Source organism: Triticum urartu, chromosome 3A, assembly GCF_056163025.1.
Source record: "Triticum urartu cultivar PI428250 chromosome 3A, HENAU_Tu73, whole genome shotgun sequence".
Classification (NCBI taxonomy): Eukaryota; Viridiplantae; Streptophyta; class Magnoliopsida; order Poales; family Poaceae; genus Triticum; species Triticum urartu.
The window spans coordinates 10,064,908-10,086,120 of NC_141875.1; the positions used below are offsets into that span (position 1 = coordinate 10,064,908).

Here is a 21,213-nt window from a genome sequence, read left to right on the forward strand (position 1 = left end):
AGAAATAAAAGGCACTATTTATAAAGGTCACTATCACCTTCTAAGGTTACAACAAGTGGCGCACTACATGTGCATCACTTATCACAACCTGTGAGTTTTTTCTTTTTTTGTTTATTCAAAATATTTTATCTCTTAAATCACGCATTCAAATCTTAAACCATTTTCATTGTTGGATTCCTCGCATCGAGATCTTCAAATCTATATCCCATGTTGATAGGATTTGACGAAGTTTTTTTCATCAAAAAAACCGGACGAAAAAATCGAACCAGGAACCTGTTCACTTTTTTGAAAAAGGCACAATTATGTCTCTCGCGGAAGAAAAATCCTTGCCTCCATCAGAAGTAAATCTTTGTCTTCCGCAGAAGAGAAAAAAACACATTTTTTTCGTTTCCAAGAGGCACAACCCTTGAAAGCAAATCCGTGCCTCTCGCTGAAGAAAAAACTTGTTTTTTCGTTTCATGTTTTTTTATTTCTGAGAGGTCATGCCTCTTGTGGAAAAAAAATAGAAAACACATTTTTTGTTTCCAAATTTTTCTGATTATTTTTTGCAATATTTTTGTCCAAAAAGCTAAGAAAGTTCGGTGAAAACCGAAAACCAAAAAAATCGTCTAAAAAACTGAAAACACGTGCGGAAAATATTAAAAAGTAAAATCGAAGGGAGTATCCAGAGCGCGACACGTGACGGCGACTGAGAGCGCACCAAGTGACGCGATCTCAGCCCACCAAGGTGACCCTTTTGGGGGTTCCCTTATGAGTATTCCTTCCTTAGTTGCTCCCACATCCCTTGCATTTGTTTTTTCCGATAGGATTTTTCTCTTTTTTTCTTTCCTTTTCCTTTTTTTCTTCTTGCAGGGCTCTTTTTTTTTCCTTTTGCATGATGAACAGATGCTGATATGACCTATACACGGCAGGATGGGTCAAAAAGCTTGTTCATACACATGTATATATTGGACAAGGATACGAAGATTGTGCCGCGCACCGATGCACGTCATGCAACAGACACGTATAAAATACCAATGGAATACTAGCACCGCACACAGATTGCCAATTGATCTGGGCATGTTTTCTTCCCCCTCTCAGGGATAGGAGAACCTTCCAAACAATGATATCTGGGTTTGCCACACGTACGTACGGTGTTGAAATTATTAGTTCCAAGCTGATAATTCGGTTGGTGCTGTATCAATGCATCATTGTGATCGATGATTATGTATGCTTCATGACATGATTGCAGAACAAAAAGAGAAAAGCGAGTGATGCGTGTATGGCTTGCACATCCATCCTTGTGTCTTTCTGCATTCCTCCAGCAACCGAAGAACGATAGTTAGTCCTGGGAGACAGCACAAGCACGTACGTTGGGAGATTCTTCTACTACGCTTTTTATAAAGCGGAATTTGGAACTACGTATGATGGATTTGGATCCTAATGGTTCCAGTCTTGCCAAACAAAAATGAAAATTGTTAATAGATATATGATGGTACATTCACTTATTCGTTTATATGGATTCATGCTGCTTGCCAAAGACACGCAGAGCAGCTGCACCTTTTGTTCCTTATTTTGTTCAGAGGCTCCGGCACAATAAGTGCCACTCCTCCAAGTATTATATCTTGTCCACGAGTCCACAGTAACTGGTTGGCGCTGCATCAACATCAGGCCTTGCCTGTACGTGCCTCAAAGTCTGAAACTGGCGGAGGAATCACAGCGTGGAGCCGTGGACCGATCCATCCATTACGGCCGGCAGCCACGCCAGACACCAGTAGAGACTAGAGAGAGACAAATCCGCATGTGTTTCTGAATGGGGAAGAGGCATTCTGCGCAACATTGGTTAACTAGATTCCATGGATTTACTGCAGGATTTCAGGACGCAGTTCCCCCGAAACGTGCCAAACAAATCGTCTTCCGGCTCATTTTTTGGTGCTAGTATCGTCTCCTATTAATTTCCAGAGCTTTCTTTCCCTTTTGTGATTTGGACGTGTTGGAAGCTTCCGCCGTTTGGCCCTTTGGTGCACGCCATTTGACTAGCTGACGTCCACATACGCATGGTATAGTTGTCTGCCAAATGAAGAAATTACTCGTAGGGATGTGCATATGTGCGTTCTTAGAGATGAGTCTGCATATGTACTGTGTTTGTGTTGAAAAAAAGAAGAAATAACAAAAAAAAATGAGATATTAGTGTTTTGATTGAAGAGAAGGCCATGACCAGCAACTCAAGACGCGTGGCAAACTGATGAGAAGAGGAGCATGGTCCTCCACTATGTGCATACACCGGTAGCGTGCCCCGGGATTTAGAAGGGAGGGAGGGAGGGGAGAACATGGCTGGGTCATGCTCTTGCATCAACCCCACACCCACATACACATGGAATCTTTAACTATACTAAACTTGGCAATAAAAAGGGAGGGTGCACTATTTGTTTTTACAGTATTTCCTCCGTCCGGAAACATGGCTGGGTCCGCCTTTTTACTCATTTTGATGACAAGTATTTTCGGACGAAGGGAGTACTTATTAAGTAGTTCATGATTTTTGTATTTTCCTACTGAATTTGTGAAAAAAAAACTTTGAACAAGGCGTTCTTACGAGTAGGGTACGCTACGATGATAAAATCATATGATATGTATTTTTATTTGTTCGTGGTCGAACTTGATGAAATTTTGACCACACGCTCTCTACCCGTTTTGGAACGGCTGTGGTGTAGATACGTATTCGTATCTGCTATTCTGCAGTAAATACTACTATGAATAGTACTCTGCTACAAACTGAATATTGCGTTGTCGGTATTATTGGTACTTGCCTTGCCTTGTTCCACGGGACAGCCGCACAAGCAGCAAGATAATACTTATAAGCAGCCACCCCATTTTCTTGCCAGACAAGAGGCTACCACGCTCGGCTACTTTCTTCTCCATCACCAAGCTGCATGCCCATAGAGGACCTAGCAGTTCACGGCAAGCCGTTTTGCTGTGACTGGCCGGCCCTTGCATGCCACGGACGGCGAGCTAGCTAGCCAGAGGAGCTGTCGTGAGCGGTGGTTGTCCACGTACGGCGGCATGAAGCAGCAGGGCTTCGGCGGCGTGCGGTTCGAGTCGCAGCGGTTCCGGCTGCTGTCCATCGTCGTCGGCTGCTTCCTCATCTCCGTCACCTTCCTCCTCTCCACCCGCCCCGAGTCCACCGTCTTCGACACACGTGAGTTGCCTTCTCTCTCGCCGGCATTGCTTGCTGCTCCGGCCATATTTTTCCATGGCCGGTTGCTCTGGATTCTGGAACTGAAGAAGACTATGGTGCGTGCAGTGAGCCCCAAGATGGCGTGGTTGGAGGAGACGCGGAGCACGCCGGTGAGGTCGGCCGTCAAGACCGTCAAGCCCTCCTCCTCCTCCCTGCCCCGCGGCTTAGGCCGGGATTTCCTGGTGGACGTCGCGCCAAAGCAGGGAGACGCCCATGGACGGCAGCCGGAGCAGAGCGCCGGCGAGAAGACAGAGACGGAATGTACGTAGCCAGCAGTCGCAACTACTATCATATTTTGCCGGCCACAAGTACTATTTTTGTCTGCATGAAGTTAATTTTCTAGGAGTACTTCTTGTCGCAGGGGTGAAGGACACGGTGATAATCCAGGAGAGCAGCGCCGTCGCCGCCGAGAGGGCAGAGCAGGAGGAGGCAGAGCAAGGCCACGGCGCCGACGCCGGCGCTACACCAGGTACGTTCGTTCGTGCGCGGGACGAACTGAAAACATGGCATCGACACGAGCCCACGACGCGAGTGAAAATGACGCGAATAAATCATGGAGTGTGCAAGACGTTGACGTGGTAACCGAACTGGCATGGCATTGGCAATTTGGCAGGTGCGACGGAGGAGGTGGTCCGCGACGACGTCGTGCGGCCCACGGCGGCCGTGATCACCGCGCGTCCGGCCGTGGAGACGACGCCGACGCCTGCGACGACGACTCGGCACGACCAGGACCAGCTGCTGCCAATGCCAGGTAAGAAGAAACCAACTAACCGGCCAACCGAACCCATCGTGCACGCACGGCCGGTCGGCACGACGTGGAGAATTCCAAAGTCCATTTGACACCTTGACGTGACACGCGACACGGTCTCTGCACGTTTTGTTTTTCCAGAGGGGGAGACCCGTAAGGCCGGCGGCCGGATGATGAAGCTCCATGCCGAGCCGGCGACGACGGAGCAGCACCAGCTGCCGACGCCGGGGAGGTTGGAGACGCCGGAACCGGAACGTACGTGGCAATCGCATTTAATTCGTAACATGTGCCACATTATTTAACGAACTGATTAACTAACGTGGCGTGCGTCATGCTTGCACAGGTGCCGCCCGGGACCAACCGCAGCAGCCTCTGCCGCCGTTGTGCGACTTCTCCGACCGCCGCAGCGACGTGTGCGACTTCACCGGCGACATCCGCATGGACGCCAACGCGTCGTCGTTCGTCGTGGTCGTCGACGCCGCGACGGCCGCGCAGTCGCACAAGGTGCGGCCGTACCCGCGCAAGGGCGACCAGACGTGCATGGGCCGCGTGCCCGAGATCACCGTGCGCACGACGTCCTCGTCGTCGACGCCCCCACCGCCGCAGTGCACCAGGACGCACGGCGTGCCGGCGGTGACGTTCTCGATCGGCGGGTACACGGGCAACATCTTCCACGACTTCTCCGACGTGCTCGTCCCGCTCTACAACACGGTGCACCGGTACCGTGGCGACGTGCAGCTGGTGATGGCGAACGTGGCGCCCTGGTGGCTGGTCAAGTACGACAAGCTCCTCCGCGAGCTCTCCCGCCACGCGCCCCTCGACCTCGCCGCGGCCGCCGCCAAAGGGGAGACGCACTGCTTCCGGCACGCGGTGGTGAGCCTCCGCGCGCACCGGGAGCTGATCATCGAGCGCGACCGCAGCCCGGACGGCCTCGCCACGCCGGACTTCACCCGGTTCATCCGGCGCGCGCTCTCCCTGCCCCGCGACGCGCCCACCCGGCTCGCCGACGGCACGGGCCGCAAGCCCCGGCTGCTCATCATCGCGCGGCACCGGACGCGCATCCTGCTCAACCTCGGCGACATGCTGCGCGTGGCGGAGGAGGCCGGGTTCGAGGCGGCGGTGAGCGAGTCGGACGTGGGCGACCCCATCTCGCGCGTCGGCGCGGAGATCAACTCCGCCGACGTGCTGGTGGGGGTGCACGGCGCCGGGCTGACCAACATGATGTTCCTGCCGCCGGGGGCGACGATGGTGCAGGTGGTGCCGTGGGGCGGGCTGCAGTGGATCGCGCGCATGGACTACGGCGACCCCGCCGAGGCCATGGGGCTCCGGTACGTGCAGTACGAGATCGGCGTGGAGGAGAGCTCGCTCAAGGACACGTACCCGAGGGGACACAAGATCTTCACCGACCCGACGTCGCTCCACAAGAAGGGCTTCGGCTTCATGCGCCACACGCTCATGGACGGCCAGAACATCACCCTCGACCTCGGCCGCTTCCGCGGCGTGCTCCAGCAGGCGCTCGGCAACTACCTCGCGCAGTAGACCGACATATATCATATAGTTTTTTTTTTTGAGGGGGCGACATATATCATATATAGTTAGAATGAATGAATACATCGTCCGTTATAGTATGCACCATGTATATGTATACACACACACATACTTCCAAATATTTCTCTCCATTTCTCGTTAATTGTTGACAGCAGACTACAGTATCCTCTTGCTACGTCTTAGGAGGTGAGTACATGAGAGCGTATGAGCATCTGCGTCTGTACTGTGTTAAAAAATAAATCAAAAAGTTTAACAGATTTGATATTTATATGAAATAGTTACCTCACACCTAACTTTTTAACCACATGATTTAGACATTAAGATTACTCCTATGTGCTCGGAGGCTACGCTCTGGTTGCCACGCCCTGGAGGCCCCTCCTCGTCTTCCGTGGTGCACTTCCTTGTACGCAGAGCCGGTTCTGATATTTCGAGGGCCCAGGGCGAAATTACAACCCGGAGCCCCTACTATAAAAATCGAAATAATAATCTCATTTCTTTTTAGATTCATTCCTTTACCTAACTTATTATTGTCTATTGTTTCAAAATAAAACAAAAATTGTAAGTAGTGTATTCCTTTACTTAATTAGACAAATCGAATACCTGATAGAGGGCAAACATCAAGATGAAAGGTTTAAAGTTTAAAAGCTTCATTTGCAACAATAAAAGATCATTTACCTACCCGACGATATGGGAGTCTGAGTGGATTTATTATATAACCATGTTTGGATTGAAGTTATGTGTGTATAGCTGAGACCTTCTTCCAATTTTTAAGTTAAATTTGCAATCATGAAGATTTGGAGAGAGAATGCAAAGAACGACAGTCGAACACATAGCAGGCAACTTTTTCAATAGATAAGGCGATTGGTGTTGTGCCGACAAAGTCCAGATTGAAGTAAGAAATAGAGCAACGGGCACATAAAATTAAATTTTGTACTGCATCATATGCGAGACCTTCTAAGATCTGACTGCTGTTGCACCATATGAACGTGACCAACTAGAAAGAGGAGGTTAGGGATGACCTTATAAGTGGGGTGGCTTCGTCTTGCACATGAGAGGCATCTCGCGAACGGGGGATAACACAACGGGACCGGGGACCTGGAGGAAGAACAGCCGGCCGCATGGCAGAGAGCAATCTACATCGGCGTCGCGACTCGCGATCGGGGCCCTCGGGGGAATAGGATCGTCGCGAAGTGGCGAACTCGCGATGGGAAGAAGGAAAACAGGGATTTCTCCGTGCGTCTAGGTCGATGCCTCCTTATGGTCTGGGCCATGGGCTCCTTGCGAACCCTGGAGGGGGGCCCTAGATTTCGGGGGCCCTGGGCGGCCGCCCCCCTGCCACCCCCTCAGGGCCGGCCCTGCTTGTACGTCCGATGCCGAGTCCAGAGGAGCCGCTCGGTAATGCACTGGATGTTCTGGTTGAGCCTATGGTTGAGGTGTGCAATGTTCTTGCCAATGTGGCGCAAACTAAAGTGGCAGCATTATCTCTAGAGGATTTTCTCAGGAAGGTTGCTTGTCCACAACCTCTGCTTGGGACCCCAGTGCCTTCGCATGGGGAGAAGAGTGGAGGGCGGCGGAGCGGGCGTCTAGATAAGAAGAACAAGGCGTGTAACATCCCGACATTCAAGCGTGCATAGTATAGGATGTTGGCGGCTTTTGATGAGCTGTCGGAGGTCAGCAAAGCAGAGGGTCCCGAGAAAAAGATGCAAGCATACCTGGACATGTCCAGAAAAACTGTTCTCATCGCAAGTGATCGAGGTGTTGAGCTCTTTGGTGAGGATCGCGGGGAAGTCAAAGTTGGACCTCTCGGGATGTTTTCCGCAAGATAATGTTAGCAAATGATTCTTTGTGGCCGAGACAAAAGAGTCATTCGATTTGAACAGTTTCCCTTCGGCGAGTGGCGGTCAGTTTGGTTGCACTTGACCCTCGCCTAACTACTTTGGGCCTAGGTGCTCGGCTATGATGATGTCCCTTGACGCTGCATTTTTCTTGTCCCTGTCCCCAAGTTTTAGTGCCTTTTTTTCATTTTGTTTTTTCTTTCTTTTTGGGTTTTCATTCGGTTTTCCCTATTTAGCCGAGAATATTAGATTTTTGGGTCCAGTTTTTCTTATAAATTGGACCAACTCCCTTTTTCTTAATGAAATGCAGGAACTCCCTGCCCCTCTCGAGGCGTTCTCGAAAAAACCTATGCTCTTTTTTATCGATTGATGTTGTTCCCGTACGCGTCACTTGCGCGAGGGCCCTGTTGTGGCCGTAGGTCGCTGTTTCTTTTTTCACATCCCACATCCCCTCGTGCGTTGTCTTCTCTCTCTTTTTTTCCTTTTTCTTTCATTTGTTTCAAATTCATATATTTTTTTCAAATTCATGACTTTTTTTTTGTTTTTTTTCTATTTTTAATTTTTAAATTCATGATTGTTTTCCATCATTGTTAGTTGATTGTCCACCATCAAACATGGGCTGTCTTTCTTTATTCGAGTTGTAATTCTACCCTCAATTTGCAACTGGGGTCCGACCTTCTTTTGTCGCAGTTGCAACCCACCCTCGAATCGCAATTGGGTTTCAACATTTTTTTGGTCTCAATTGCATGTGCACCCCGACTCGCAATTGGGGCCCGCCCAGTTACAAGTCCAACCTCAGCTCACAACTGAGGTTCAACTTTGTTTGATCCAGTTGCAAATTCACCCTCAATTCGCAACTGGAGATCGGCGTCGAGGAGAGCTCCGGTACGTGCAATACGAGATCGGCGTCAAGGAGAGCTCGCTCAAGGACAAGTACCCGAGGGGCCACAAGATCTTCACTGGCCCGACGTCGCTGCACAAGAAAGGGTTCGGGTTCATGCGCCAGACGCTCATGGACGGCCAGAACATCACCCTAGACCTCGGCCGCTTCCGGGGCGTGCTTCAACAGGCGCTCAGCAACTACCTCGTGCAGTAGACCGACATAGCTAGAATGAATGAATATATTGTATATGCACAACGGATATGTATGCATACATACGCTCTGCAAGATTAAATGTTGACGGCCGACTACATTATCCTCTTACTACGTCTTAGGAGATGAGTACATGGAGCATATGAGCGTCTGCGTCTGTATTGTGTTAAAAAACAAATCAAAAAAATCATTATGACTGTGCGGGCACGTCATATATAGATGCAGTTGGAAAATAATGGAATTCCCCACTATTTTGAGGCAAAACACACACACAATGCAATTAAGAAACACGCATTTTTTTTAGGAAATAGAAACATACTCCAAAAGCTAAAATTAGCCCCAGAGAGAATCGTCTCGGAAGCCCGGCAAAGCTGGGTATCTCACATGTCACATGTTTTGCCGTCATATGCCAGCCAGCGCTTGAGTTTTGCTTCCGCAGCCATCTTGCGCACAGAAACGGAGTTCGCGTCCATAATTTCAGAAGCAGTACGTGTAGGGGTAGCTGGTCCTCGATCCATAGTACTAACACAGTAATATGTTCTTTACTACTCCATTCGTCCAGCGTTTTGGGCATTATACTGACTAGAAGTTGTCGCGTGCTTTGCTGCGCCATCCTTCTTTTATGGATTCTACTTTTTTTTAGATGTACCATGATTGGTTGCTGGGCTTCAGGCCTTAAGTATGCTAGGCTCGGTGTTTTTCCTTGCGATGGGACCGTCTTTGACTTTTGTTGGACGCATAGTTTAAACGCAATGGGAAAGACAACGATAGTTACCTATATACATGTATTTTCAAGGAAATTCACAAAAGCGCTGAGGAAATAAGTACCCATTGCTAATATCATTGCATGGTTTTATGTTCTAATCTCACTTTACGGTTGCTCAACTGTTGCACAGTACGTACTTGTAAACTTATTTACAGTTTCGAGTGACGAGACGATCGAACAGTATATATGATGCTTGGCAAAAATAGAAAAGAGAGCGACATAACGGAACCGCCCGCCTGCACCGATTTTTCACCTACGTCGATTGACGCGGAGCGTCTATCTACCGCGCTGCTGATGCAAATGCTGGTGGAAAATGCACTGTCAAAGAGAGCTAGGAACGCTCGGCACGGCAAGCCACCGAATGCACCGCTGATATATATGTGCCATGCGAGTAGTCCTTCGATTCGTCAACCCTCCCTCGACGGACCAACTCCATCGTCTCATCTCGCAAACCTGCAAAGTGCGGCTGAAAATAACAAGTCGATCGGTGGTTGCCATGGCGGCATCGAAAGTGCAGCTCGAACGAGAGCAAAAGCACGGCACGTTAACTCTGAGGTGTGAGCTAGCTCGCTCGTTCGTTCGACCCGGCGGCGAAGCCTCTACTTTGTACCAGTAGCTTCCGGTGGAACCGCAATGGATAGATTAATCAATCAATTTAATCAAGGTGCACGACGCATTACGAGCTCAGAGACAAACCAGCCAACGGGATCTTAATCTGAACATGCATTGTGAGAGAAGCTACCATGCATACCTTTCTCCCTGCGGCTGTAGGGCAGGCCGACAGCCTTGTTGATAGCCTCCCTGGCTAGCTATAATCGGTACAATCCTTGTTTAATAGAACAATGATTGTTATTAGAAACGGCGCTACTACACGCTTTTGGAAGGATATTTGACTTGGCGAGACACCTTTGGCCATTCAATATCCGTCTTTGTATCATATTGTTCAATGACGTGAGGTGTTCGTTGTAACGGTATTTCAATCTATCCCCCTTAATATTCAGTTTAGACGGTCGCTAGTGGGCAATCGTTGGGAAGAATGGCTCCGTCTAGTTAGGAGACTGATGGAGGTTCAGCTTTCTCAACAACCCGATAACTTACGCTGGAAACTGACTAGGTCGGGAGTATTTTCACAGTTAAATCAATGTACATTGATGTTATTAATTCGAACTCCATTCCTACCTCCAAGAATGTTTGCGATGTCAAAATTCCTTTGAAAATAAAAGTGTTTATGTGGTTTGTCCATAAACAAGTTATTTTAACCAAGGACAACTTGATAAAGCGTATTTGGACAGGACCTACTAGGTGTAGTTTCTGTGATCGGGATGAGACGATCAAACACCTCTTTCTTGATTGCCCGTTGGCCAAAGTCCTTTGGCGGACGGTCCACATTGCTTTTAATATTACTCCACCGAATTCTGTCAACGCGTTATTTGGGACATGGCTTAATGGGATTGAGCCTGACTTAGCGAGACACATTCGGGTTGGAGTTTGCGCTTTGATGTGGACTATCTGGAATTGCATAAATGATTTGGTTTTTAACAGAACATCATGTATTCATTTTTTGCAGGTTATTTTCCGAGCCACGGCACTGATCCGTTCGTGGTCGCTACTCACTCCGATGAAAGCATTTGGTTAATGGATCTATCCGTTGGGAGATGGTAGCTCGGAATATCTTCAATTGGTTTGGATGGTGGTCATGTAATAGGATAGGCAATTAGTTCACCTATCTATCTTTAGCCAGCCGGTTGTGGCGTTTTTTCTTGGCTAGTTTGTGTTTCTAGCCCTATTTGACTCTGTGTGAGCTTGCTATTCTTTTTTTCTACAATTGGAGACTTCGGAACCTTGTTGAAACCTTTTTATTTGATTAATAAAATGGCCGTATGCATCACTCTGATGCAGAAGCCGGAGAGATCCCCTTTTAAAAAAAAAGCTATAATCGATACGGTGGACCTGGAATGCGATGAGAGATTGATTGATTCAGGTCGGCGATCACCGTCATATCATCCTGATCACTGGCTTAGTACTACTTCATTCCATCTTTCTCTCGCCAAGGCGACTTTTAGCAGGTTGCATGCCTGCCGTTGGTTGCAAGTACACAAATTAGTTTGCTTCTAGAACACAGAATTACCGGGAAACTGATCAGCTAGTTAGCTAGCTTGCCAGGGGTGCTTAAAAAGTGACCCCGTTACCCAAATCAATCAACCAGCTACTTAACTACCAAGTGACCTGACACACGTAGGTACGTACTACTATCTCAACTTTGAATGGTGGGGATTGAACAAAAAGAGTTCCACTTGGCGCGATATATTTGTCACACTTTGATAGTTCTGATGGGCAGTGCCCGTGCATTACAACCGGGATACACTATTGGTTTGAAAGCTTGCTTCATATCAACGCGCTCAGAGCAAGTACAGTAAGGTGACATAAAGCAGACAATATATAAAGACTAAAATATTACATCTTTGCTTAGTTGAAGGAGATAGATAAGGAAAGAGAAGGAAAGCGTAGAATAAGAGTCGGCTTTAGCACGAGACCCAAGACGCTTTGGAAGATTGTAAGATGGACCTACTATTAATAAAGTAGTATATACTTAAAACTTATTATTGTACAAGCCGACTATTAGGTTGGCTCTAGATAACATGAAAACTTCTTATAGCCGATTATTAACTGTATTACTAACCATGCTCTCGGTATCCAAATTTGAAGGTGGCGACCCACTATTCGGAGCGTGATGCAGAAAACATGAAGGCCGATGCCGGTATGGCAAATCCGTTGGACCTGTTTTTGGGCCTCAAACATCACACAGGCGATTATTATGATGATCCGACTGATAATGGCAATACTACTTGAGTTGCTATAATACTTCCTTCGTTTCTTTTTAATCTGCATATCAACTTAATAAAATTTGACCAACTTTTTAGGAAAAATAACGACATTCACAACAGAAAATCAATATCATTAGGTGGTTGATGAAATTAATTTTCACACACACACACACACACACACACACATATAAACTTAAATATTGTAGATGTTGATATTTTAAATATAATTTGATCAGACTTTGCACACTTTGACTTCAAACAAATCTTATATGTTGAGTAACAAAAAACAAAGGAAGACCCCAAAAATGTTCAGACGACGATTTTCTTGGCACGACAAGAAAGTCTAATTAGCCTCAGGACATGGACGTTTTAGGGGAACTGTGTCCGAAACCGAGCAGCAAATTCATCGAATCCAAGCTCCGCTGTGGAAAATGGCTCCTGCCGAAAAACATGTGGATTGTCTCCTCTAGTTCTGCGTGGCTGCCATGATGGATGGATCGGTCGACGCCAATTTCCTCCCTCAGGTTCAGGTACAGGGTGAGACGATTAGTGTGGACTTGCGCAGAGGAGTATAGTATTTGAATGGACAGAAGGTGCGGCTGCTATGCGTGTCCTCGAATGCAGCATAATTCCATCTAGTAGTTGTATATAAGTACAGATATGGTACGATCCTATGGCGATCAAATTCATTTCATATTGGAGATTTTTGGAACCACGTGGATCCAAATCATTTAACACTTTGTTCCAAATTCAAACGGAGATGAAGAATCTCCCAGCGTACGAGCGGCCTCCCCTGATTTATCGTTCTTGGTTGGCCGGAGGAATGCAGACAGACACACAGGCCGATCGATGTGCAAGGCGCACACGCATCGCTCGCTTTTCTCTTCTTGTTCCGACTCATGTCATGCAGCGAACCGAATCATGGATCACAAAGGTGCACTACCAATCAATCAGGTCATCCTGAATCGATCGTTGGGCATCTGGTGACAAAGAGACCAACTTGGAATTAACAATTAGCAACAGTGTAAAGCACCTCTGAGATCGCCAAACTCGCTACAGACGTCTTTGTAGTCTATTTGTGACATTTGACCTGATCTATTGCACGACACAATCTTCATATCCTACAACGATAACTGATGTACGAGTGTAAGCACACTTGTTGACCTCACCTTCGGTATATATGCTACTAGTACCAACATGTTCTCCCGCCGGGAAATAAAAAAGACATTTCTTTTAGAAAATCTTAATAACCTTTACAAAACTATAGTGATGTTTTTTGGGCAAAACAAAAAACATAGTGATGCACGGCCCAAGGCTAAATGGGCTGTGGCCTACCTTCGCTTGTGCACGCATTCAAAGTCTGCTGCATCCATCCAGGGAACGCACGTATGGAGTGTTGTAATTCGGCGCGCATTCAAAGTCTGCTGCATCCACGGCGCACGCTCCATCACACTATATACACTCAGGCCTGCACGGTAGCTGATTCAATCGAGCAGTGCCAAGATGATGAAGACGCCGGTGCACGCGATGATGGCCGTCTTGCTCGTCGGACTCCTGGTGGCGGCCGCGCAATGTAAGCGACCATTAACCGGCATCTTCTCTTCTTCGTTCTTGTGTCATCATCAATACCACCACCACGACGTACCATTAACCGGCATGCATGGTGACGGCGTACGTGGTGTTGTCGTTTGTGTCAAGTCGTCCGGAGGCAGCAGGGAGGACGAGGGCGGCGGTGGTGTCCGGGAACAAGACGGCGGTGATGGAGGAGGGGAAGCTGTACATAAAGTTCTGCATACACCGCGAGTGCAAGCTGGACGACAAGCTTTACGAGGAGTGCGGCTGCTGTTCCCCTACCCCAAGTGTTTCAAGACGCAGGAAGAGTGCCAGGCCAATTGCCCGGCCTGCCACCCACACTGCCCCCCCCCCCCCCCCCCCCCCCCCCACCCCCGAGATCCCAGCCCCATCCCCACCGCCACCGCCATCGCCATCCCTACCACCACTCCCACCCCTCCCGCCACCACCACAGACCATGGCATGAACAGATATAGCTTTTGCAAATTGCAAATACTACATTACATAAGAGGTCATAAGAGAGATGAATAGATCAGTGCTGCATCTGAGAGTTGAGGGCCATCATGTAGTGATTCATTGGAGGAACTGAGAGACATGTTTGGGAACTAGAGTAATAAAATTCTCTGGCTTTCTAGTGATTCATTGGAGGAACTGAGAGACATGGGTATGCAGTGAGAATTGCAGTGCCTAACAAAGGTTTATTCAAGTCCATTTCGTGTAACATTTCCATTACTATGAGTATGAACACAGTAATCCAGTCTATATATACAAACTATCCAATGCATGCATGCATGTGCTCTATTTACCTCAGAAGAGTAAAAGAATCAACAAGGACACATGAACTTAAAATCTTGAAGAAGGTCCAGGGCACGTAGGAGAGTAGGCCTGAACCTGTCTAGATCGAGCCTCACGTCCTGCGTCATCACCACCTCTGCAAGCGCCTTCCACCCCTGTGCATGGATGGCCATGGGGTCCCTGAACACGGCATGGTCCCTCGGGTACCGTCGGGCCAGGCTGCTCTCCTCTCCGGCCACATGGTAATCGAGGTACCGAAGGCCCATGCCACGCGCTGGCTCACCGTAGAAGTTGGTGGCCATCCACTCCATCCTGCCCCACGGCACGATCTGAACCACCACGGCTGCGCCGGGAGGAACATCTGGTTGGTCAGGCCTGCGCCATGGACCGCCACCAGCACGTCGCACGAGTTCACCGTCGCCGCGAACCTCCTGATGCTGTTGCGCCGTCGCAAGAATGAACTCTTGACATGGTGATGTCCATAGGATGCTCCGCATCATCCCCTCCCCCTTGGAAAAGATCCGACCTCGGATCGAAATCCAAATCACCATAGGAAAGGGATGGCGTCGCCGTGTAGTAGTGGTCGATCACCAAGTTCTCGTCATCTTGAAGCTTGAAATGGGCACTCTCCAATGTCGCACCGCCTCGTGATTCCTTTAAAAGGAGCAAAGAGAACAAACACTTGGAAAAACAAATGCAGTTAGCGTTAGTGCAAAACCAAGCATTCAAGAGGTGATTCACCCAACAAGTGTTGTCATCAAGCATAGCATATGGTGTGACAAATGATTGTGACATGGCATGTAAGCACATAAATTGAGCACAAAGAAGGACATCATGGAAACAAGCATGTAAATGTGAGGTAGTGATGCAAATATGTGTAACAAGAGAAGAAGCATCTACCTCAATTTCATAGCAAGCATTCATAAATTGCTCAATGAAAGGTCTATGGTAGGCATATGAATCATTCACAACACCGAGTAAAATAAAGTGTCTAAACACATGAGACAAGTGCAAGACAATCCAAGCATAATGTGCATAGGGTGTAGTGAAGATAGTATGTCACTCAACACAATAGAAAGAGCGAGTATTCATCATGTATGAGGCAATCAAGGCAAGCATGTAGCAATCATTGGGACATGACATATGTGAAGAAACAGCATTGTTGCAACCAAACATGTGATAGGAGCAAGTAATCCAAGAATTGGATGCAACACACAAGACATATATATATCATGATGCATGGAATGGTGAAAATGACAAGTCGAAGCAAGATCTCTAACAAGTGTGCAATCAAGTTGTCCAAGTCTCATGGTGCAAGCAACACAAGTAGTATGATCCATAATATTCATGCTCATGGTTTTGGGATTCTCAAAAGAGAAGGATATCACCTTGAAAGTATGTTCTTGTGCGTCCTTCACAATGCCGAAGTACAAACAAGTGCGATGTAGAATCGTCGTGGTAGGAGGTGGTTCGCTCTCAAGAGCTCGGGTTGTCAACTCACGTGACGTGGAAGTTGACACAAGGTCCAAGTATCCTACACATGCACACAATAAAATAAAGAACATATGCGCATGGTAGATAAACACATCATCCATCATGATGGTTCTCTTCTCTTGCACATAACCATTAGAAGCACAAGTGCGTGAATAATATGATGCAACAATGGCAATATTCATGGCACTAGGTATATGGTGCAAATAGGTAAGACAAGTATGCTTCACAAGGGATATGTCAAAATCTCCAAACATATGTGAGAATGCTATGGGGGCAATCTCATTAGCAAGACTAAAATCATGGTTGCACTCAATACATGGAAAATCATCTAGCATGAGAGAGGCAACATATGAAGATATATGACGGCAAGCAATAACAATCATGTGCAAAGCATGTAGATGGTTGTCATCAACCGCATGAAGTGAACAGGTATGAATCATCGGTGATGCAACAAGGCAAGCAACCATAGTAATCAAGTCGTCCAAGCTAGTAGTGCGAAGATGCAACATACTAGAGGAAATCATGGCAATCATGTCATGTGAGCAAATAATAGGCATAGACAATGCACATGACATAACGCAAGCACGAACACAAAGCAAGATCATAGTATAATCATAGGCATGGGGCACAAAGCAAATATGGCAATAGCAAGTTATATCTCCACCAAGCTTGCAAATACACATACAAGTAGTAGAATCAATCATCATATGTAATGCAAAGCATGGGTCACAAATGCATGGCAAAGGCATGGGAATGAGCATATCCCCTTGTGGTACATCTGCATCCACATCAGCACGGACGTCCCAAGAACTCGTCGCCCTGGTCCCGAGCTCGATCCCTGAACATACTGATACTGACACTATTCAGATCAAATAGATGGGAAATGCAGTGAGGAATCAAGGGAACTCGGGGACCTCAAGGATGGACGATTATTGGTCGATCCGCCCCACCTTCGCCTCGTCGCCGGCGCGATTATTCCCCAGCACGGAGGAAACGCAATATGGTCTGCAGGGGGTCTGTGATGATCGGTTACTTACAGGGGACCCGTGGCGAGAGCGGGGCGGAGAGAAGCTCGGCCATGCCGGCGCAAGCCACGAGGACGAGGAGACACGCCGCGAGCTGTCGGAATCGGAGGGCGAGCTGCCTGGGCTCCAGCTTGCCCAGGTTCTTGGCCGCGACAATGTACTGCAGCCTTGTCTTCCTTTCTCTCGCACTAGCGGAAGGCTTCGCCGCAATGGCTCTGCTGCCCCTGCTGTGCTGCGGTTGGATGGCCATGGCTTGCCGAGCTCTGGTTCAGGGGGCAGTGGAGCGAGGAGTGTGTGCGGCGCCACGACATGTGTGGAGGTGGCACATGCTGGAAAGTGGCAATTATTATGCTTGTGTTGTACTCCCTCCTTTGCAAAATGAGGTAAATACATTACAAGTCCTACAACTTGCACACGCGCGACGGTCAGTTTGGTGCACAAACTTATAAAATATGTATTTCTGGTATTCAAACTTGTGTGGGCGTGCATATACGGTCACATTCCCCGTACGTGGGTGTATTTGTTGCCTACGTGGCATGCTAATGTGGCCAGGGCCCATTGTCAGTGGCTAGTACACGTGATGTTTTTTCTGCAGAAACACCCTTGACTTTTTTTTACTTTGTACAAAAGCACAATAGTTGCCCATTGGGTCCCACCTGTCAGTATTTGCTGTAAATATATTGGGCTGGGAAAAATGGACAGATCAAAAAAGCAAACTGTTTGTAATGGCGCTAGCGGCCTAACCACCGCAACTGATCATGCTTGTTGTTTCATTTAGACTACTAAGGTGTATCACCTCTTGGATAAAAGTACACATTCTGAACATATTTTCTTTTCTCTAGATTTTCAAATTTAAAATTATTCAGTTTCAAAGACAAATTCCGCTGATTTGTTGGAAACAAAATTACATACATTCCTTCAGCACGACATCTTCTTTTATCTAGATTTTTTATTTAAAATTATCTGAATTGAAACAAAAATTTATTTGATTTTCCCAGAAAAAATTACGTAAATTCATTCGGATTTATATTTTCTTTTATCTAGATTTTCCGATTTAAATTTTTTTGAATTCAAACAAAATTTCTACTAATTTGTTCGAAAGAAATTTACGTACATTCATTATGAACTATATTTCTTTTATATATAGATTATTCAAATTCAAGCAAAAATTAGATGATTTGTTCGAAAAAATTACTTACATTCATTCTGACCCACATTTCCTTTTCTCTAGATTTTCAGACTTTAAATTATTCGAATTCAAACAAAATTTTGTTGATTTGTCCCAAGAAAATGTGTGTATTCATTGTGCACTACATTAACGTTTATCCATATTTTTTAAATTTTCAATTAGTTTAATTCAAACAAATATTTAGTTGATTTCTCTGAAAAGTTTATGTACATTATTTTCTACATATAATTTTTTATCCAGATTTTTGAATTTATAATAAATTCTGTTTATTTGCCCGAAAGAAATTGACGCATATTCATTACGAACTATATTTTCTTTTATCTAGATTATTAAAATTCAATCAGAAAATTAGTTCAGTTGTCCAAAAAAATTGCGTGCATTCATTCTCACCTATAATTTCTTTTATCTAAATTTTCGAATTTAAAATTATTTGAATTCAAACAAAAATTTCGTTGATTTGTCCAAAAGAATTTACATATATACATTCTGCACTATATTTTTATCTAAATTTTTAATTTAAAATTATTTTAATTCATACAAATATTTAGTTGATTTGTCTATAAAAATTATGTACACTCATTCTGCACTATATTTGGTTTTGTCTGGATTTTTAAATTTAAAATTACACGAATTCAAAGAAAAATCTAGTTGATTTGTCCAAAATGTTTATCTAGAATATAAGTAATTTTCCTAAATAAAAAATAAGAATACATAAGACAAATTGTGTTTATCTATTTAAATGTCATTGTGGCTGAGGTTTTTTTTTCGAAACTCATTGTGGCCGGATGGTTGGTGCTCGCACACTCGGCGAGCTTATGTGGTCATAGGTTCGAACCGGTGTCTTCCCTTTTTCTCGTTTTGGTTTCTATTTTAACTCTTACAGTCTGTCTTATATAAAGCTAATTGTATTCTATGAACGTGAACAATATGTCGGTCAAGTGGTAGGCGATTCGTAGCAGGTCTTCTGTTTCATATGAGGATTTTTTGCATAAATAAATAAAATGCAAGGGTGCTTTCTGAAGAAAAAACATGCACACGGATTATCCACTACTGATAGTGGGCCACTGTCACATTGGCAAGCCATGTGTGCACATGATACGGGTGAATATGATAGAAAACATTGTATATGAACGGAGGGACAAGTTAGATGACCAGAAACACGTATTTTACAAGTTTATGCACCAAACTAACCGTCGCGTGCAAGTTTCATGATTTGCGGTGCATTTATCTCTTCCAAAATAGATGACCCAACTTTGTACTAAAGTTAATACAAAGTTAAGTCATCTATTTTGGAACGGAGGAAAGGTCATATATTAGTCGGGTATGAAGTTTACACTTATAGTAACTTAAGCAACTCCCATGCGTCGACCAAACAAACGGACACGTGTTTTGTCCGTTTTCTTTATCCATTTGGGTCGGTTGCCTGCTTGTCGTCCGGTCCTTTTGTGTTTGGGTCGGACGTGCACCCAATGCGCGGACTCATTTTCGTCCTCGCGACCGATCTGCCGTGTTTCTTTCCGTGTTGAAGAGCGGGTTGAGGGTCTCGAAATAGTCCGCCCACAGTTGGAAAATGGCCGTTCTCTCGGTTGGGATTCAATGCTGGAGTGTGCCTTGGGATCGAGCCCCGGAACATCGGTCGCTGCCTACTAAGGTGGTCATGGACGACCAACATAGCAGCCACAAGCTCATAATCGTCGGATGAGGAATCATCCGAGTCATAAATGAAATTGTGAAAAAAAAGAACTCGCCGCCGGAGTCCACTTGTACTTTGCGGGCAAATCGTTGAACATTCTGCAGGCGTCGTCGAAGAAGCTGGCTGGCGAAGAGCCTCGCGCCTCCCCTGGACCTAGTAAGGGGCCCTGTTAGTGTCCGGAGACGAGCGAGGTTGCCGCGCCTTGTTTGCTTCAGGTAGGGCTAGGGCGTGGGGGCGAGGTGGTGCTAGCAGCGACATCGGGGAAGCTGCAGCGAGATGATGGTGGCGGCGACGTTTGAAGGTGGTGTGCTGCGGGGGTGGGGGTATGTGTGTGCGGGGTTGGCCTGGGCACCGGAACTGGGCGGCGACGACGACGGGGTGACGTGGCCGGGTGTGCTGGCTGTCGATGGGAGGAAAAAAGAATGGTATGTGTGCCACGGACTAGCGGGTTTGGGGAGTAGTAGGCGGGCGTCGCGCGTGTCCGTTTTGCGCCCATCGACGCAAATGAGGCCCAAATTTTAGGCTGGAATGCATCGCCCGACGGACAAAAAGCGGACGCGCGTCCATTTGGGCCGGCACGTAAGGCCGACTTTTGTGTTCGTTTCGATTCAAACGGGCACATGCAGACGAAATGGGTTGACGCGCTGAAGTTGCTCTTACAGTAAGGGCATCTTCAAAGCGGACCTCAAACTGTCTGCATCCTTCTGGACCGTGCTACGTCTTGAGTTTGCGTTGGTTTTCCCCGAAGAGGAAGGGATGATGCAGCAGAGTAGCGTAAGTATTTCCCTCAGTTTTTGAGAACCAAGGTATCAATCTAGTAGGAGCCCACGCTCAAGTTCCTCGTACCTGCACAAAGCGATAGCTACTCGCAACCAACACGATTAGGGTTTGTCAAGCCCTTCATGGTCACTTACGAGAGTGAGATCTGATAGATAGAATATTTTTGGTATTTTTGATATAAAGATGCAAAGTAAAAGTAAAGGCAAAGTAAATAGCAAAACAATATAAAAGTGATGGAGATTGATATGATGAGAATAGACTCGGTGGCCATAGGTTTCACTAGTGGCTTCTCTCAAGAGCATAAGTATTCTACGGTGGGTGAAAAAATTACTGTTGAGCAATTGATAGAATTGAGCATAATTATGAGAATATCTAGGCATGATCATGTATATAGGCATCACGTCCGTGACAAGTAGATCGAAACGATTCTGCATCTACTACTATTACTCCACTCATCGACCGCTATCCAGCATGCATCTAGAGTATTAAGTTACAAACAAAGTAACACCTTAAGCAAGATGACATGATGTAGAGAGATAAATTCATACAATATGAAGTAAACCCCATCTTGTTATCCTCGATGGCAACGATACAATATGTGCCTTGCTGCCCCTTCTGTCACTGGGTAAGGACACC

At 46.5% G+C, this 21,213-nt stretch overlaps 2 protein-coding genes across 2 annotated transcripts; one reads left to right on the forward strand and one right to left on the reverse strand.

Annotated features, from left to right (window-relative positions):
* The first annotated feature begins 2,840 nt into the window (after positions 1-2,840).
* On the forward strand, positions 2,841-5,652 carry LOC125542331 (alpha-1,3-arabinosyltransferase XAT3). Its single transcript, XM_048705318.2, has 6 exons — positions 2,841-3,175; positions 3,281-3,475; positions 3,576-3,683; positions 3,828-3,965; positions 4,104-4,217; positions 4,306-5,652. The coding sequence occupies exons 1-6, from the start codon at positions 3,040-3,042 to the stop codon at positions 5,499-5,501; spliced, it is 1,887 nt and encodes a 628-aa protein (XP_048561275.2). The 5' UTR covers positions 2,841-3,039; the 3' UTR covers positions 5,502-5,652.
* An 8,024-nt stretch (positions 5,653-13,676) lies between these two features.
* Positions 13,677-17,165, reverse strand: LOC147977742 (uncharacterized). The gene is made up of 5 exons (XM_087514527.1): positions 16,928-17,165; positions 16,667-16,749; positions 14,923-15,050; positions 14,493-14,771; positions 13,677-13,803 (listed from the first exon to the last, which is right to left on the reverse strand). Exons 1-5 carry the CDS (start codon positions 17,163-17,165, stop codon positions 13,677-13,679), a joined length of 855 nt encoding a protein of 284 aa, XP_087370653.1.
* Positions 17,166-21,213: the final 4,048 nt, after the last annotated feature.

Bases quoted from the DNA above. Each gene is read 5' to 3' on its own strand.
- LOC147977742 (XM_087514527.1), bottom strand. From the start codon at position 17,165: ATGGCCATCCAACCGCAGCACAGCAGGGGCAGCAGAGCCATTGCGGCG. The intron at 16,750-16,927 runs GTAAGTAACCGA...TGATCTGAATAG, and splicing joins GCTCTCGCCACGGGTCCCCT to TGTCAGTATCAGTATGTTCA. The intron at 14,772-14,922 runs GTCGGATCTTTT...TCCATGGCGCAG, and splicing joins GATTTGGATTTCGATCCGAG to GCCTGACCAACCAGATGTTC.
- LOC125542331 (XM_048705318.2), top strand. From the start codon at position 3,040: ATGAAGCAGCAGGGCTTCGGCGGCGTGCGGTTCGAGTCGCAGCGGTTC. The intron at 3,966-4,103 runs GTAAGAAGAAAC...TTGTTTTTCCAG, and splicing joins CCAGCTGCTGCCAATGCCAG to AGGGGGAGACCCGTAAGGCC. The intron at 4,218-4,305 runs GTACGTGGCAAT...ATGCTTGCACAG, and splicing joins GGAGACGCCGGAACCGGAAC to GTGCCGCCCGGGACCAACCG.